Source organism: Marmota monax, unplaced genomic scaffold (assembly GCF_021218885.2).
Source record: "Marmota monax isolate L192 unplaced genomic scaffold, Marmota_monax_Labrador192_F-V1.1 WCK01_AAM20220418_F8-fsc00691, whole genome shotgun sequence".
NCBI classification, from domain to species: Eukaryota; Metazoa; Chordata; class Mammalia; order Rodentia; family Sciuridae; genus Marmota; species Marmota monax.
In genome coordinates, this window is record NW_026694240.1 from 25616 (window position 1) to 44341 (window position 18726).

Here is an 18726-nt window from a genome sequence, read left to right on the forward strand (position 1 = left end):
GTACTCAATAAGCACACAGTAACAGTTGACTAGTATTTCTTTTGTTTTGGGTCCTCAAACCTTTTCTATACTTGGAACAGTTTCCATTTTCCATCTAGTATGGGTTTCTGCAAGTAAGCCTTGTCACAACTGATTCAAACATTGCCCGTTTGTTCAGAAAGGCCTAAGTAAGGGTGAATCGACTGACCCACCCGAGTGTGGCCTCACTGAGTACTAGTGGGTGAGACACAGAAGCACTGGCACTTGGCCTTGCTTTGGTTAGAATCATAAAAGGGCCCCAGGACTTCTCTGTACACCCCTGTTGGGGATGGAGATGCCATACCAACTGTAAAATAATGTCCAAAGGGGCTTTGTTCACAAAACAGGATTACAAGCCTATAAAGTCCAAATATAGGTATTCTGAGCTAAAACTGTCCAGAGTTCACTAACACTGCAAGGTGAAAGGAAAAGTTATCCTGAGCTTTATTTATTTTTATTATAAATTTTAAGTTCTGTAGTTAACACATAAATATACTCACCTTGTAAAATGAATTTAAAAATACAGTAAGGTCAAATAAAGTCCCTTATCAGTACCAGATGTCCCCACCATCAGCCCCTCCCTGGTTTATTCTGTTTCTGACTTTCGGCACTAGAAATATTATCCAAAAATACACTTCTGAATATTTTATCAACTAACACACTGAAGCCAAGTATACATTTTGTTATGTAAGCAGATACAGAACAATGGGATTGAGAATTTTTATTTTGTTTTCCTTTTTGTGTAGCAGGGACAAATACAAGCAAAGTCACTCTCTTCCTTCAAAGGCAAATAAAACAAGTCAGACTAAAAGTTGAGGGCTTTTTCCTTCTTATAATTCATAATTCGGTCTGGAACTCTGCCTCTCCCTTTCAACACCATTTTGTCAGGATAGACATGAACTGTGCCAAAGGCTTGGCTGACTGGAGCTGTTTCAATAACTCCTTCTAGGTTGACATGGTGCACACCAAAATGATCCTCACAGTAGCCACCATCATGAGTATGACCAGCAAAGAAACACACCACACACTTGTGAGACCAGATGACTGCCAGAGCATCTCTGTAGTTCCAGGCCAAGCACACACTGTCGGAGGCCTCTGGGTAAATGGGAAGATGGCCTGTTAGTTTAAAAAAAAAAAAAAGTTATGAGCCAATTAAGAAATGTTTTACATTAAAAAATAATAGTACTTACAAAAAAAAAAAAAAGTGTATTGCTACCTCATCCAAATAGACTGAGACCAGAGAAAGTCCACATATGTGAAGTAGGCTATCAACACCTGGATCTCTGGAGCATAGAAAGGAGGGTGAGGTGGGAAAAGCTACTGAACAGGCAAAATCTTGAGATCACTGAGGCCTATACACAGTCTCAAGTTGCACAAACACCAAGGAAGATCAAGGGCACCTATGCCAAGGAAGTCTGCAAAAGCAGCCAGAAATCAGGCAGATGCTGTGCAGGAATTCAATTTTATTGATTTTCTTAAACACGAATGTTATATATACAGAAAGATATAGTACTAATAAAAGAACAGTTTAGGGACTGACTATGGATTATGTGTCATTTATATAAACAATGCCACAGAACTGAATCACAAGACTTTGAACACCCCCATGAGATCAGGTGGCCATATCTAATTCACAGATAAGAAAACTGATTAAAGCAGGGAGGACACAGGAGATATGTGGAAGTAGAGCCAGGAGAATTTGAATTCCTGATGTCAACACATCTGTAAGTCTAGACCACACATACAATCAGGCCACAGTTTCACTTTGAAGTTCAGATATCATGGCTCATTGATCTCTGCTTCTTCCCAGTAAATCTTTTCTTTGTCCTGCTACTGTTCATTTTTATTCTGAAATTTAAACATGCTTTTGCTTATTATGTACTTATAATACAAGTAAAAGGGGGTGAGGGTAACAGAGCCCTAAAGCAGTTAAGAACACATAGGTGCGAGCACATGCCCATCCACACACACAGTAACTGTGTTAAGGTCTAAGAGGCCAAAGAGGCTGTGTAGAAGCCACACTGACTTACCTATCAAATTACACAATTAGTTGCCCCCTTCTCCTAGAAGTACTCAGTTCCCCAGTATCCTGTCAGGAGTGTCCGAATGCTTGGTCCTTGAACTTCTTTATCTATACCTATGCATTGGTGATCTTTCAGTGATTTATATAGCTTTAAAAATCATCTATATTCTTTCAACTCTCACATTTATGATAGCTTAAGCCTCTGTGCTGAATTTCAGACTCTGAGGTCTAAATTACCCACTCAGTATGTTCACTAATGTATGACAGGCATATTATATCTAATAGACATCTCAAACAGTGGTTCCAAACCGGCACCTGGCCCTCTCCACCCAAACCTCCTTGTCCTGCAGTGTCTCCCATCTCAGCTAATGGCAATTCTGTCCTTCCAAGTGAATGGCCAAAACTCAAAATAACTTCTGAGTAGCCACAATAAATTTAAAAGCACATAAAAACAAAAGGAAATTTCCACTAAACTTAACTAAAGAGAGCCTAAGGTGCTCAGTTGTTAAATGTTTACTTAACCAGTTTCTAAACTTACAGCAATGGTGAAGAAATTTAAGAGACTACAGATGTAGGTGCACTGCTATCAATAAAAAGAAATGAAAAGAATATGAGACAGGGGAAAGGGGACTGGGATTTTTAAAAAGTCTCAATTCTTTCAGCAGCTATGTGACTTTAGCTACGTAATTTCATCTCTTGAGGCTTCAGTATATCTTTAAAATTAAAGGGTTTGGCAACACGATCTGTAGGTCTCTTCCAGCTCCCATACTCTTAGCCTAGCAGTGGAAGAACAAAAGAGTAGATGCAAGTCAAGTACTGCAGTTTCTGAGACTAATTATTACTGAGCCAAATGGTGGTGTGTCACAGCCATAACCTGTGAGGGAACTTCATTTTTTCCAAACTTTGATGCTTGACAACCAAATGGCAGCACAAACATCCCCGTACCATCTACATGTTTTTAACTACATCTAAAAGATCAACATGTTAAAAATAGAAATGTAATTTCTATTTTATAGAAATTAGGAGCCAGGGCTCCCAAGGCTAAAATATGAAACGGGACCTGAAATGAATTTCTCATTTAAAAATTAATACGTGAACTGATCCCACTTGGGGAAATTCTGCTTTGAAACCTAAAATGGCAACTCACATACTCTAATATATGGCAATATATTTTTGTTATTTTACAATTCCTTCCTGACTCATTTGCAAATATTAATCTCAGGTTCAGGCTTTATTTTAATTTAAAACATTGACTAAGCACCCATCTTATAGAAAGAGGATATCAGAACACAAATATCATTAGTATTCTTCAAACACTAGCTTTTCAATCTCTAAAATGCTACTGCAACCAGATAAACAATTTAAGTACTTACTCACAATCACCACCTTTTCTTGGTTTGTGTCAGAGAACGCAAGAACTTCGTTCAACCAGTTCAGCTGTTCTTGGCTGAATCCTCCATTAAACTGGACAAACTGGGGCTCAGAAAGTCCTAAATAAATTCAGTAAGTTAGACCCAGAAAATGTCATTTCTTCCTCATTTGGGTTTTACATTTACCTACTGCAGGGACACTTGCTTTTTTTCTGTAGGAATATTTATTAGCAGTAATTGACTTAAAATAGGCAATGACAAGAATTTATTCTTGAGTGCTATATTAATAGTTCCTGTATCTTACTCCTAGTCTTGACATTCCTCTGCTAGTTTCACTGGCTTTCCATTACACTAGAAAGAAAACAGAAGCTCCTTTCCCTGTCCACTGACCCCACTACACACTCCTGTGCCTGTTTACTTTCCAAAATTATCTCACACCTCACTGGCCCCTTCCTGGGTTACTCAATACTGCCACTTATTCCATTTAATGCCTTCACATCTGCTTTCCCTCTACTAGCTCCCTACCCTTGTTCTTCCAAGTATAACTCCTTCCTGTCCTATAGATATTAGCTTAAATGTTTCTATCCTTGGATCATCTAATCTAAAATAGTACTCCTAGTCCTTTTCTATAACACCATATTCTTATTTTCTTGGTAGTACTTTGTGGAAATAATCTTATTGGTTTCATTGGTGGCTCTAGTTTAGATCTGAAATGTCTTCTTCCCGAAGACCCAAGTGTTAAAGTCTTAGCCACCAGCTCACAGCATTACTGGGAGGTGGTGAAACCTTTAAGAAGTGGGTTCTAGTGGGAGGGAGTTAGGTCGGGGAGGGGGGGGGGGTGCCCTTGATAGGAATACTGGGGTATCAGACCTGCTTCTTTCTCTTTGCTTCTTCTTTTTCTTATGCTCCCTGCCATAAAGTGCTGCCTTGCCACAGGCCCCAAAGCAACAAGGCCAAGTGACTATGGGATGAACTCTCTGAAGGCATGGACCAAAATAAACCTTTCCCCTTTATAAGATGATTACATCAGGTACTTTGTAACAATGAAGGAAAACTAATACATGATTGTTTGTCCTGCCCACCTCCTACCCCAATTCCCTTGATTTCATCCATTTAAAAAAGACATTTTGCAAAGTGATCTGCCTAGAATGGGCATTCAAATATCTGTTAAAACAATGAAGCTTCGATCATGTTGTAACCAATCCATGTGACATCAAAGCTTGGGAGAAATCCTGACCCTGAACAATAGCGACAATATACTTTTACCTTAATCATCCATCTTCCTGCTGAATAAAAGGTAGCTGAAGAATTTAAAGACAATGTATTAGATTCTCAGCTCAAAGGAATAATTCACCTTGAGGACTATTCAATTCCGTATTTGGATTGTGCTCCCTCAGTATCTTCATACACTGCTGGTATTTTGGAGAAGACTGATCCACGCCTAAGACACTCAAGTCATAAGCATCGAGTAAAATGAACCGAAATTTAGGGAATGGTACAAAGTGGTAAGCATAATAATTCTCTGAGGGTATGGTCTCAGGATGATCTACAATCCGGTCTTCTAGAAACCTTGTGTTAAGTTTGGAGCGTGTTAAATAATCTCTATTGAAGTTGTAGAATTCATGATTTCCCCATGTATGATGAACTGGGACTTTAAGCATTTTGAATGTGTTCATAACAACTTCCAGGGACTTTTCTGATGTTTTATACTGTGCGTTATAGCCATCGATAATGTCTCCAAGCTGCAGGACACAACAGGGCATGCTGCTTTCTTTATTCCAGTCTTCAATGGCACCCTGTAAGTGAACGAGACTATGTCTGTAGTACCTCCGCCGGCTTCCTTGGAAATTGTATCCATCTTCTAAGTCGGCATACTGAATATCTGCTATTACTCCAAAGGAGAAGAGTCTTTCTGAATTGTCAGTGAGGGTTCCAGGATTGGCCTTATCAGCCATAACCTCCAAACAGGTTTCTAGATAAACTGAAGAAAGTAAAAAAAAAGACAACTAAGTTAAAAACATCTTAATTTTCTGATTGGACTAAAGAAAATGACAAAATGAACATTAAACTTAGTTAATTCACAAGACAACTTGAAAAAGAAAGCATCCATCAGCTTTAGAACTGACAGTCTTAACTCTAAAATACTAAGCCTCTGAAACGGTTCAGTTTCTCATCTTAATACAGACAAATTTATCCTCTGGAAGAGGAATAATTTACAAACAGGCACTATTCCATAATGAACAGGCATTCTAATTCTAATAAAGTCAAATTTAAATATGGAATAATTTCTAATTTACAATAAATACTGACTCACCTAAAAAAACACACCATACATCCTTCCCCACAAACATCAAATAATTTCATCTTTGAAGGTTGTTTGAAAAGGTATACATATATTATACTCATTGTAATGTATACATCAGATTCCCATTATGGGTTATTTTGTGTCAGTCTGGGTCTTTCTCTTTGCTGATAGATTGGTCATCTAAAATAAGTGTCTCATAGTTTATATCTAAAGTAAATGGAGGAGACAGTAAAGACATGAAAGGAGAGGAATAATTTTAAACAATGACAAAAAAAATATCCAGCACCAACACAAACTGACACTGATGGGATTGTCATTTTAAAAAAGATAAAAATCAAAGGCCAAGATCTTCAATTACCAACTACTTTTGTTACAAAGGCTATCGTAATTAACTTGTTGTGGTAGTGTCTGCATTTATTAAAACCTAGTTGTTTCTAAAAATTCATTTGGCTAAAATTACTTTCAGACTCCCAGTCTCCAGTCATCTGCCTGATATATCTATGGAGTTCCTATTTAATTGTCTACAGACATGTGAATCCGTTGTAAAAGCACTCCTAACAGATGGAGAATACAACTCTATAATTGGAATAAGAGTCAGACTTCAGACTTACTTAAACAAAGGAGCATTTTTCAAATCAAAACTGTTGTCACTAATGCTATATTCCTTACTTAATCCATCCAGTTAGGAGCTTCAGCTACTTTCCTTTCTTTCTCAATCTCATTGGATGTAAGTACTCCTAAAACAGGTAAAACTGTACCAGGGAGAGAGAGGGGTGGGGAGGGAGGGAGGGAAGGAAGGAAAGGAGGGAGAGAGGGAGGGAGGGAGAGAAATCCAGAAAAATGGTCTGGTGATTTCATGGGTTTTTTTTTTGTTTTGTTTTGTTTTTAATTTGCTCATTTCTTCCAGCAGTCCCCATCTGAAACGGTTCAGTTAGCAAGTCAATAAATATGCTGACTTATCAATAAGTCTGCATGCTGGGGTGGTATCTTCTTTCTATAAATTAAAGAAAGTCTGACTTTTCAGGTGGAGAACAATTACAAGAAATCAAAACTCATCTAAGTCAGCTGAAAATCTCATCTTATTAGTTTCAAATATTTGTGATTCCAAGTACAGATTAAAAGAAAGATAATTTAGCAAGTATGTCCCATGAACATTATTAGCAAAGCTTAACAGAAAACTGTTTCTGGGAATGTTCTTATCCCCTGCCAGATGAGATTATTTGTTTTTATATTTAAACTCAAAGCCTTTAAGGTGATAATATGTTCGTGGATCAGTTAGAGAGGATTTAGTCCAGATTAATTTGATCTTCTCTTCAGTAAACAGCTGTTATTTTTGCCTGACCAGAAGTCATTTCATTTTCTTTGAGTAAGAGCACCCCAATTTTCCTTGGATAGATAGGTATCTACCCAATTCCCTACTCTTAGCATTTGCCATTTGACCTTTACTCCCTGACTGGGAAAGGGAATGGCAGACAGATAGATAAACCAGGTCTGGCCTATAAAAGCCCAGTTTCCTCCGGACCAGTTTAGGAGTAAGCACATAACACAAGCTTCCTCAATATGCATCAGCCCAGGGACATATTAGCAAATACTACAACTTGAACTTAAGGAGAAAAGTTAACTGAGAAATAATTCAATATGAAGGAAGCAAATCTGAATGATACAAAGTGAAAGGAAAGTGACCACAACACTCGGAGCGACCAAGAGATCAGGTCATCTGGTGAGTGGCACTTCAGAAGGAAGAGAGACCCAAAAGTGGGTTTTAACCCTCTCCCGAGTTTCGGCACCAATGAAAGGCCAAGGTTCGTCGTCGGAGATTAAAATGCACACACACAGATAGCAGTGACAAAGATGAAGCACTTTACTGCAAGCTGGTTCTAGCTTATATAGAAAGTGAGAGTCAGTTATCTTAAACCAGGAAGCTCCCAAGGCCAATCATAGTAAAGGTCAGGTCATCACCTTACTGTGCACGCACGTCCGCCCTGCATAAGATTCATGGGGGGATGGGAAGATGGCGGCGAATAGAGTGCATCACCCCCGTGTACCGCGTCACTGCACAGGTGAATAACGAGTTAGAACAGCCAAAAGCTATCTTGTTAGGAATTTCCAGCAAAACTGGGGTGCACCGAAACCTAGAGGAAGGATTTCCATCACCCGAGGATCAATTACTGGGGCTCAATCGCGAATGAACCGTGCACCCGGAGATTCAGGCTAATTGATCGGCAGCCCGCCCCACAGCCAGAAACGGTGTGCCAGTAACACAGAGTAACAGTGCTGTGGATACTGTGGGGTCCTGCCAACTGTGCCCTCACTGTGCTCCAGGCTGAGTTCTGGGTTTGAGACAGGGGAGAGAAACAGTCCAGATCTGTCCTCCACACCGGACAACCCACTGAGCGGCCACCATCTTGGAGAGCTGACATCACCATCGCCAGTTTCCGACAGATCGCAGCAAGTTCAGCAATAGAACAGGTGTGTGACATTTAGCCCTTCTCCCATACAGCGGGGAAATCGCATAAAATCTCTCCCCGGCTTTCTGGGGGCGTGATTATCAGAGTGAGCGTGAATAGAGGCGTGGGGAAAGGTAAAGGCACCTGACCTCCAACTCCCCCCTCCCACCAGCGGAGAAATCAAAACCTGTCTCGCCAGCTCTCAGAGGAGTGGCTATCGGAGGGAATCGAAAGAATAAGGGGCGGTTCCCAATAGCCACACTCCACATCCAGGAAACTGTAGGCCCAGAGTGTAGCTTGAACTGCGGAGAGGTACCACACTGGGGAAGGCCTGTCTGGCAGGAGAAGCGAGGAGACTAGAGGCCAGGAATAAACCTAAGCTAACAGGTTTGGAGAGACACCAGGTGGGGGAGGTGGGAACGGCCTCACACGGATTGTTTCCTACAGCCAGAGGGCAAAATCTTGGCCCAGAAGGCACAGCACCACCTACTGGAAAAGCGAAGAAAATAGAAGCCTAACAGTGCCTTTTTTTTTTAAATTTTTTAATTTTAATTTTTTTAATTAATTTTTTTAATCGTAATTTTTATTTTACTGTATTTTTTTATCATTTCTTTTTCTATTCTATTTTTTTCTCTTTCTTTCTTTTCTCCCTCTCTCTTTCTTGGTTTGCTTCCTTACCTTTTCCCTATCTTCCCTCTTAAGCATGACCACTCCAATTATGTATAATTTACTAAATGCAAATAGATGAATACTACGAGTCGGTCTATAGTCCGCCTAAGCCCTTAACTACCCCCAAGTACTCCTGTCTATTCTCTTATTAATATCCGCCTGCATTTGAGCAACCCCCCAAAGAAGCTAACATATACTAACCTCCATACTATCAAATCACCCGACCTTAACATAAAATTCTAAGTTCAAACCTCAATTCTATATATGCCATCAAAATCTGTAGGCCTTTAATGAAACTAATGAATTTACCTTAAATCACAATTAAATCCAACATCTCTAAACATTGTCTCCCAACACAAAGGAGAGATCTTGGAGCTATAAAAACCAAAACAAATTTATAGGAGAAAACAGAAACACAGCAGTCAAACAGAGTTAGAAAGTAATGTGAGCACCATGAAAAAACAAGGGAAAAAAGGATTACAAACAATGCAGGATAACTTAAATTTACAGGAGAACCTAGAGGCATCAGAAAAATGGACAGAGAAAGAACTCAAGGCATACCTGACTCAGATGGAATGGAATCTTAAAGTAAGTCATTAGTCAGCAAGTCCAAACAATGAAAGAATACTTTGAAAATGAATTGCATAAGCAGATTCAGATAGCAAAACATGAACTCTACCAGGAGATAGAGATTTAAAAAAAAAATCAAACAGTAATCATAGAAATGCAGGAAACCATAAACCAAATCAAAAACTCAAATGAGAATATTACAAATAGACTAGATCAAATAGAAGTCAGAACATCAGATAATGAAGACAAAGTTTATCAACTCGAAAAGACTATAGCCAATGCAGAAAGGCTGGTAAGAAACCACGCGCAAAACATCCAAGAGACATGGGATGTCATAAAAAAAAACAAACTTAAGAGTCATTGGATAGAAGAAGGTATAGAGGTCCAAACCAAAGGAATGAACAATCTATTGAATGAAATAATCTTAGAAAACCTTCCATAAATGAAAGATGGAATGGACTGCCAAATTCTGGAAGCCTACAGGACCCCAAACATACAAAACCATAATAGACCAACTCCAAAATACATTATTATGACGATATCCAACATACAGAACAAGGAGAGAATATTAAAAGCTACAAGAGTAAGAGGGCAGATTACATTCAGGGGTAAACCAATTAGGTTGACAGCTAATTTTTCATCACAGACGTTGAAAGCGAGAAGATCCTGGAACAACGTATTTCAAACACTGAAAAATAATGGATTCCAACCAAGAATATTGTATCCAGCAAAATTAACCTTCAGGTTTGACAATGAAATTAAAATATTTCATGATAAACAAAAGTTAAAAGAATTCGCAGCCAGAAAACCAGCACTGCAAAGCATTTTGAGCAAAACACTACAAGAAGAGGAAACGAAAAACAGCACCCAAAACTAACAGTGGGAGGTATCTCAGTAAAGGCGGGAAAAATAACCAAAGAGGAAAAACAAGCCAAATTAAAATAAATAAATAAATAAACATGACTGGAAGTACAAACTATATATCAATAGTAACCCTAAACATTAATGGCTTAAACTCACCAATCAAGCGACATAGACTAGTAACTTGGATTAAAAAAACAGACCCAACAATATGCTGCCTTCAGGAGACTCATCTGACAGGAAAAGACATGCACAGGCTGAAGGTGAAAGGTTGGGAAAAATCATACCATTCATATGGTCCTCGGAAGCAAGCAGGAGTGGCCATACTCATATCGAATAAAATCAACTTCAAACCTAAGTTAATCAAAAGGGATAAAGAAGGACACTATATACTGTTAAAAGGAAGCATTCACCAACAAGACATAACAATTATCACCAAATAATGGTGCTGCAACGTTCATAAAACAAACTCTCCTCAAGTTCAAGAACAAAATAGACCACAACACAATAATTATGGGTGACTTCAACACACGGCTCTCACCATTGGACAGATCCTCCAAACGAAAGCTGAATAAAGAAACTATAGAACTCAATAACACAATCAATAACCTAGACTTAACTGACATATATAGAATATATCAACTATCATCAAGAGGGTATACGTTCTTCTCAGCAGCACATGGATCCTTCTCAAAGATAGACCATATATTATGCATAGGGCAACTCTTAGTAAATATAAGGGTGTGGAGTTAATACCATGCATCTTATCTGATCATAATGGAATGAAACTGGAAATCAATGATAAAAGAAGGAAGGAAAAATCCTGCATACCCTGGAAAATGAACAATACGTTACTGAATGATCAATGGGTTACAGAAGACATAAAGGAGGAAATCAAAAAATTCTTAGAGATAAATGAAAATACAGACACAACATATCGGAATCTATGGGACACAATGAAAGCAGTTTTAAGAGGGAAATTAATTGCCTGGAGTTCATTCCTCAAAAAAAGAAAAAAACCAACAAATAAATGAGCTCACACTTCATCTCAAAACCCTAGAAAAGGAAGAGCAATACAACAGCAAAGGTAGCAGAAGGCAAGAAATAATTAAAATTAGAGCGGAAATCAACGAAATTGAAACAAAAGAAACCATGGAAAAATTGACAAAACTAAAAGCTGGTTCTTTGAAAAAATAAATAAGATTGACAGACCCTTAGCCATGCTAACTAAGAGAAGAAGAGGGAGAACTCAAATTACTAACATACGGGATAAAAAAGGCAATATCACAACAGACACTACAGAAATACAGAAGATAATTAGAAATTATTTTGAAACCCTATATTCCAATAAAATAGAAGATAGTGAAGATATTGATAAATTTATTAAGTCATATGATTTGCCCAGATTGAGTCAGGAAGATACACACAATTTAAACAGATGAATAACAAAGGAGGAAATAGAAGAAGCCATCAAAAGACTTCCAACAAAGAAAGCCCAGGACCAGATGGGTATACCTTTATGTTCAAAACATTAGAAAAACTAGGGATAACAGGAACTTACCTCAACATTGTAAAAGCTATCTATGCTAAGCCTCAGGCTAGCATCATTCTGAATGGAGAAAAATTGAAGGCATTCCCTCTAAAATCTGGAACAAGACAGGGATGCCCTCTATCACCACTTCTATTCAATATAGTTCTTGAAACACTGGCCAGAGCAATTAGACGAAAGAAATTAAAGGCATAAAAATAGGAAAAGAAGAACTTAAATTATCACTATTTGCGGGCAACATGATTCTATACCTAGAAGACCCAAAAGGGTCTACAAAGAAACTACTAGAACTAATAAATGAATTCAGCAAAGTGGCAGGATATAAAATCAACACACATAAATCAAAGGCATTTCTGTATATCAGGGACAAAACTTCTGAAATGGAAATGAGGAAAAACACCCCATTCACAATATCCTCAAAAAAAATAAAATACTTGGGAATCAACCTAACAAAAGAGGTGAAAGATTTATACAATGAAAACTACAGAACCCTAAAGAGAGAAATAGAAGAAGATCTTAGAAGATGGAAAAATTACCCTGTTCATGGATAGGCAGAACTAACATCATCAAAATGGCAATATTACCAAAAGTTCTTTATAGGTTTAATGCAATGCCAATCAAAATCCCAATGGCATTTCTTGTAGAAATAGATAAAGCAATCATGAAATTCATATGGAAAAATAAAAGACCCAGAATAGCAAAAGCAACTCTAAGCAGGAAGTGTGAATCAGGCGGCATAGCGATACCAGATTTCAAACTATACTACAGAGCAATAGTAACAAAAACAGCATGATACTGGTACCAAAACAGGCGGGTGGACCAATGGTACAGAATAGAGGACACAGAGACTAATCCACAAAGTTACAACTATCTTATATTTGATAAAGGGGCTAAAAGCATGCAATGGAGGAAGGATAGCATCTTCAACAAATGGTGCTGGGAAAACTGGAAATCCATATGCAACAAAATGAAACTGAATCCCCTTCTCTCACCATGCACAAAAGTTAACTCAAAATGGATCAAGGAGCTTGATATCAAATCAGAGACTCTGCGTCTGATAGAAGAAAAAGTTGGCTCCAATCTATATATAGTGGGGTTGGGCTCCAAATTCCTTAATAGGACACCCATAGCACAAGAGTTAATAACTAGAATCAACAAATGGGACTTACTTAAACTAAAAAGTTTTTTCTCAGCAAGAGAAACAATAAGAGAGGTAAATAGGGAGCCTACATCCTGGGAACAAATTTTTACTCCTCACACTTCAGATAGAGCCCTAATATCCAGAGTATACAAAGAACTCAAAAACTTAAACAATAAGATAATAAATAACCCAATCAACAAATGGGCCAAGGACCTGAACAGACACTTCTCAGAGGAGGACATACAATCAATCAACAAGTACATGAAAAAATGCTCACCATCTCTAGCAGTCAGAGAAATGCAAATCAAAACCACCCTAAGATACCATCTCACTCCAGTAAGATTGGCAGCCATTATGAAGTCCAACAACAACATGTGCTGGCGAGGATGTGGGGAAAAGGGTACTCTTGTACATTGCTGGTGGGACTGCAAATTGGTGCGGCCAATTTGGAAAGCAGTATGGAGATTCCTGGGAAAGCTGGGAATGGAACCACCATTTGACCCAGGTATTGCCCTTCTTGGACTATTCCCTGAAGACCTTAAAAGAGCGTACTATAGGGATACTGCTACATCGATGTTCATAGCAGCACAATTCACAATAGCTAGACTGTGGAACCAACCTAGATGCCCTTCAATAGATGAATTGATTAAAAAAATGTGGCATTTATACACAATGGAGTATTACTCAGCACTAAAAATTGACAAAATCATGACATTTGCAGGGAAATGGATGGCATTAGAGCAGATTATGCTAAGTGAAGCTAGCCAATCCCTAAAAACCAAATGCCAAATGTCTTCTTTGATATAAGGAGAGCAACTAAGAACAGAGCAGAGAGGAAGAGCATGAGAAAAATATTAACATTAAACAGGGACGAGAGGTGAGAGGGAAAGGGAGAGAGAAGGGAAATTGCATGGAAATGGAAGGAGACCCTCGTTGTTATACAAAATTACATATAAGAGGATGTGAGGGGAAAGGAAAAAAAAACAAAACAAGGGAGAGAAATGAATTACAGTAGATGGGGTAGAGAGAGAAGATGGGAGGGGAGGGGGGATAATAGAGGATAGGAAAGGTAGCAGAATACAACAGTCACTACTATGGCAGTATGTAAAAACGTGGATGTGTAACCGATGGGATACTGCAATCTGTATATGGGGTAAAATGGGAGTCCATAACCCACTTGAATCTAATGTATGATATATGATATGTCAAGAGCTTTGTAATGTTTTGAACAACCAATTAAAAAAAAAAAAAGATTCATGGGGGGCACGAACTGTCCACGAGTGCAGAAGACGGGAGGACCAATTAGAAAATTTTCTTTCGTTCTTTTTTTTTTTAAGAGAGAGAGAGAGAGAGAGAGAGAGAGAGAAAGAGAATTTTTTTAATATTTATTTTTTAGTATTCGGCAGACACAACATCTTTGTTTGTATGTGGTGCTGAGGATCGAACCCTGGCCACACGCATGCCAGGCGAGCGTGCTACCGCTTGAGCCACATTCCCAGCCCAAGAAAATTTTCAAAACAACTTTTTATCCACCCCCTGGCAACTTGCCCGCCGCCATGTTGCATTAGGGGCTCCTTATCTGAAAGGCCCGGGGAGTTCTAGCTGCCTACTGGCAATTTGCCCACCACCATGTTTGAAAGGCCCGGGGAGTTCTCAGGGAGACTCCCAACACAAAGTATATTCCTGGAACCAGCAGTTAAACACCTGCATCTACCTGTCTCTACTAGAATTATCCTTGGCCATTTAGTTATATGAGCCAATAAATTCCCCCAAGTTAAAAGCCAAATCAAATTAATTTTTTTGCCATAATACCAAAAACATCTTTCATTGGATCCACAGTTTCAATTTACGGAACTTGAAGGACACCCCAAGATTTGGCAACCTTTTAAAGAAAGTTAAAGGAATGTGGCAAAACTTATCAAGGGGCACACACTGCATACCGAAAGTCTGTTCTGGGGTAGAAGAGACCAACATGTTAAATGCAGCTTTTAAAAATAAGGTCAAAAGTAGGGAGGCAACATATACTTCTATTAAAGAAAATATTCTGAAAAACAGAAACTTAAATTTGCAATGGGGCCTGCTAAGTGCAAGAGGGAGGACAAAGCCACATCCAGAGACAGAGAGAAAAGCTCAGAAGTAAAAAGAACCAGAGGGCAAAAAATTACTTCTCTGGCTTATTATTTTTTTTCTTAATGGTTCAGGAAGATGCCCAGGGAACTCAGGAAGACCTGTTCAGTAAACATCTTACCAGAGGGAATAGGCTTTTCTGATCATCAATCCTGTAAAAATTTAGCCAGCTTTGAGAAAGACAGAGGAGAGCTTTCTGTCTTAAATCTCCGTCTTCCTGGTGGGTGCAATGGGGCATGCCAGTGATCCCAGCTACTCAGGAGACTGAGGTAGGAGGATTGCAATTTCAAGGCCAGCCTCAGCAACTTAGGGAGACCCTGTCTCAAAAAATTAAAAAAGGGTTGAGGATGTAGCCCAGTAGCCCAGTGGTAGGGCAGTTGACCTCCAGCACTCAAAAAACAAAACAAAACAAAAAACAACAACAACAAAAAACTTCTTTAGGAACTGGGCTGGTGAGAAGAGATAGGGATACAGATAGCTTTTACAAGAGAAGGCAGAGTAGGATAAAAGGAAGAAAACATACATATGTAGATTTAGCTAGATTATGTTAATCAGAAATTTCTCAGTCTCACCCATCTCTGGTCAGGCCAGGGGGTGCAGCCCTTCAGTCTCTACTCAGTATAAGGAAATCTATGAAGTTTTTCAAGAGCTTCTGAAGTAGAGAGACAATACAATGTGTAAGAATTGGACCTGAGAATTAGGAATGTATTTTGCTTTTGAAGAGAAAGGAGAATGGCAAGTTTTTAGTGAACTTTATTCTTAAAGTTTTGCCTGCACCACTTATTATCTGCTAATTTATTTAAGCTTTAGTTTTTAAAAAAGGTATAATCATGAGCTGCTGAAAGCTTCAGAACTTAAAACCGTCCCTCATAATGTTGTTGTGAGATGCAGCTAAGTTATAATGCACAGCAACTACTCTGTAAACAAGAAAATGATTTTTAAATTTTATATCTAAGAGTATATCTGTTTACTGAGTCTCAAAACTAGAATAAAACAGAATAACAATAGTATTTTCTAAAAAAAAAAAAAAAGGCTACCAGTTTGGGTGCAATATAAACAGGCAGCATTTTGTGAAGAACCTAAGTGATTTTTAAAAATAAGTAAGATACATCAAGGATTCTTAACTGCAGAAAATTTGCTACAATACCAATAAAACTTCTATAACACCTAAGAGTCAGAAGGCTGAAGTTCCTTGTAATAAGCCCCAAAGCTTCTAAGAGGAACTTATGAAAGAAGACAGCCCTGTACTAAAAAGTATGTTTTATACCATTGTCAAAGCAAAAGAAAAGGATTGGAGGTTCCAGCATCATAAGATCCTGTTAAAGAACCACGTATGTCTCAAGAAGGGGGCCAGTTGGCAAAGATTTTATATGCAGAGACTTTGAAAACACCAGAGAGGGAGGGGATCTTGAAACCTATGTTATATGCTACCATAACAGGAAAGTTGAGGCAGAAATGTTCCTGGTTTGGCAAACATGGGGCAGTGGTTTGCACCTAAGATGAAGCCAACATATTACAGTGTCAGGAACTTCACAAAACGTTTAGGCTTAGCTACCCTAGTCAAACTAGCCTTAAAGTTTTATTAAGAACAAAATTTAATAAGCCCTGAAACTACTACTAGAACAAATATAAATGGTGTTTATTCATGCCCTTCTTTCTCAAAGAAAGTATATGAATAGGAAAAAAAAAAAAAAACAAAGCAAAAACTTCATTTGGTGATCTCAGTGGTTTACAGTAGTGATACAAGTGATAGACTCACACTAGATATCACTTTGTATACTTTCAGCAAGGGTCCATCAGACTCAAAGGTGTTATTAGCATTTGTCCAAAGTAGATCTAAAATACCTGCTTTAAACTGATTTAGATGCTGCAATTTCATCTAAAATTATAAACTTAATGTGAAAAACTTGTAAAATTGCTCTGATAAATAGAATCACTTTAGTAAATAAAATTTAATATACCAGCTAAAAAACATCAAATTCAATAAAATATATGTTTGCTCAGTTAACCCACAATGGAGCATTTGAAGAAATGAACAATAATTCTGCCTTAATAAGAAAGCTGCTTTTGTGTCCTTTTTCGATTACATGAAAAAACTTCTCCCTGGGCAAACAAATATATAGAAATAAGGAGGAAAATCTTACCACAGGAACTAAGATAGAAAAATTAGTTTTGACAAACAATGATCTGAAATGCTAAGGAAACATTTAGCAACTCTTCTAATTTTGAGCATAAATTTCAGAAATTTCCAGCTGAACTTTAGGATGAAAAAAACAAATCCTACTGAACTACAACTTACTGGGTTAGGGAGCAGCACCCCTGGCTAGGTGGGTCAAATCACAGGGAAAACAAAATTCTTTGCAAAAATCCAGTAATCAGTGGAACAATAGCTGCTTCTGCTCTGAGTAAGTCCTCTTGAACCAGAGCTCCAAAATGCCAAGGAAATAAAGACTGACATATATTCAGGCTAGCTAAGTATATATTCATATTACCAGTGTATATTACAAAATGTATATTTCCTGCCTTTTGTCTCTCTTTGCCTCCTTTTTTTCTTACAAAAAAGCTTTCTGCACCCCTGAGTCCTTGAAGATGGAGATTTGGGACAGAAAGGTCTCCTCTGTCTTACTCAAAGTCAGCTTTGAATAAACCTAATTTCCTCTCAACTGGTTCCTGGAATTTTTGTGGGGCACCATGAAGGTAAAGCCTTTCTCTCACTATTACACCTTGAAGAAAATATCACACAAGAATGGGAATCATGTAAATAAGGAGATTTGGGGTTTGGGGTTTTTTTTCTCCCCCCTTGCATTTTTGGAAATGCCCCACACAGAAGTGGTGGGGTGGTGATGAAGATTGCAGCTACTGAGACTTAACAAAAGCAAATGAAATCAATGCTCTCTGCAACAACAACAACAAAAAATAAACCAACCTATATAGACCTTAGTCTCATTAATATGTGCCTGTATCCAAGTAACAGAAAAGGTCTCAGATGAGGAAGCCATCAGCAACTTTTTTAATCAAAAAATTGAAGGGGGCAGGGAGCAGTGAGAGTATTTTAAGAGACTGGAGCCCCTGTCGACTGAATTAAGGAGGGTTAACAGCACTGTGCTTTATAATCAGTTTACGATGTAATGTATCCTTAGAAGTGCTAGGCATTTTGGTTACACTTAACTCGCTTTTACCACCCTAACCGCACAAATTTAAAAAATTGTTTATAATATTTTTTAAATCAAAGGATTATTTCAAGCGCAACAGGTCCACTTATATTTTGCAAGTGTGAAGGAATCAACTACCCCGTAGTTTCCCCTGGCCGGCGTCCAAACTGGGCTGGACCAGGGTGAGATGGATGACCAACAAAGTGGAGGGAAAGGGGATGCCCAGCCCTGCCAGACTGCGGCCAGTGTTTTCTCTCATCTGAGCAGGGCTCAGTACCGCCCCGGCCCGGTCTAGCTGGGACCTTTGAGAGCGTCCCCTCTCCACCGCCCCGCTGTCCCCGCCCCCTCGGCCCGCTCCAGGGCCCGCTTCCCAAGGAACCACCTACCGCGCGCTGGCTCCTCCGCAAAGGCTTCAAGACTACCAGCTAGGGCACCACCACCGAGCAGAGCGGAAAGAGCGGCTTCTTGCGACTTCCGGAGGAAGCGGAAGAGGC

General features: G+C 38.7%; 1 protein-coding gene across 2 annotated transcripts; it reads right to left on the reverse strand.

The window, feature by feature from the left end:
• Window positions 1-724: 724 nt before the first annotated feature.
• Window positions 725-18723, reverse strand: Adprm (ADP-ribose/CDP-alcohol diphosphatase, manganese dependent). Of its 2 annotated transcripts, none has more exons than XM_046466900.2 (4): window positions 18619-18723; window positions 4766-5392; window positions 3419-3531; window positions 725-1134 (listed from the first exon to the last, which is right to left on the reverse strand). In XM_046466900.2, exons 2-4 carry the CDS (start codon window positions 5364-5366, stop codon window positions 964-966), a joined length of 885 nt encoding a protein of 294 aa, XP_046322856.1. In that variant the 5' UTR covers window positions 5367-5392; window positions 18619-18723; the 3' UTR covers window positions 725-963. The 2 variants fall into 2 exon arrangements, with proteins under 2 accessions (XP_046322856.1, XP_046322855.1); XM_046466899.2 differs by having other exon boundaries at window positions 3415-3531.
• Window positions 18724-18726: the final 3 nt, after the last annotated feature.

What these genes read in the sequence shown, in the direction of transcription:
- Adprm (XM_046466899.2), bottom strand. Translation starts at nt 5,366, where the DNA reads ATGGCTGATAAGGCCAATCCTGGAACCCTCACTGACAATTCAGAAAGA. An exon ending in GGAATTGAATAGTCCTCAAG is followed by an intron (nt 3,532 to 4,765) that starts GTGAATTATTCC and finishes GAATTTATTTAG; the next exon opens with GACTTTCTGAGCCCCAGTTT. An exon ending in AGAAAAGGTGGTGATTGTGA is followed by an intron (nt 1,135 to 3,414) that starts GTAAGTACTTAA and finishes TTAAACTAACAG; the next exon opens with GCCATCTTCCCATTTACCCA.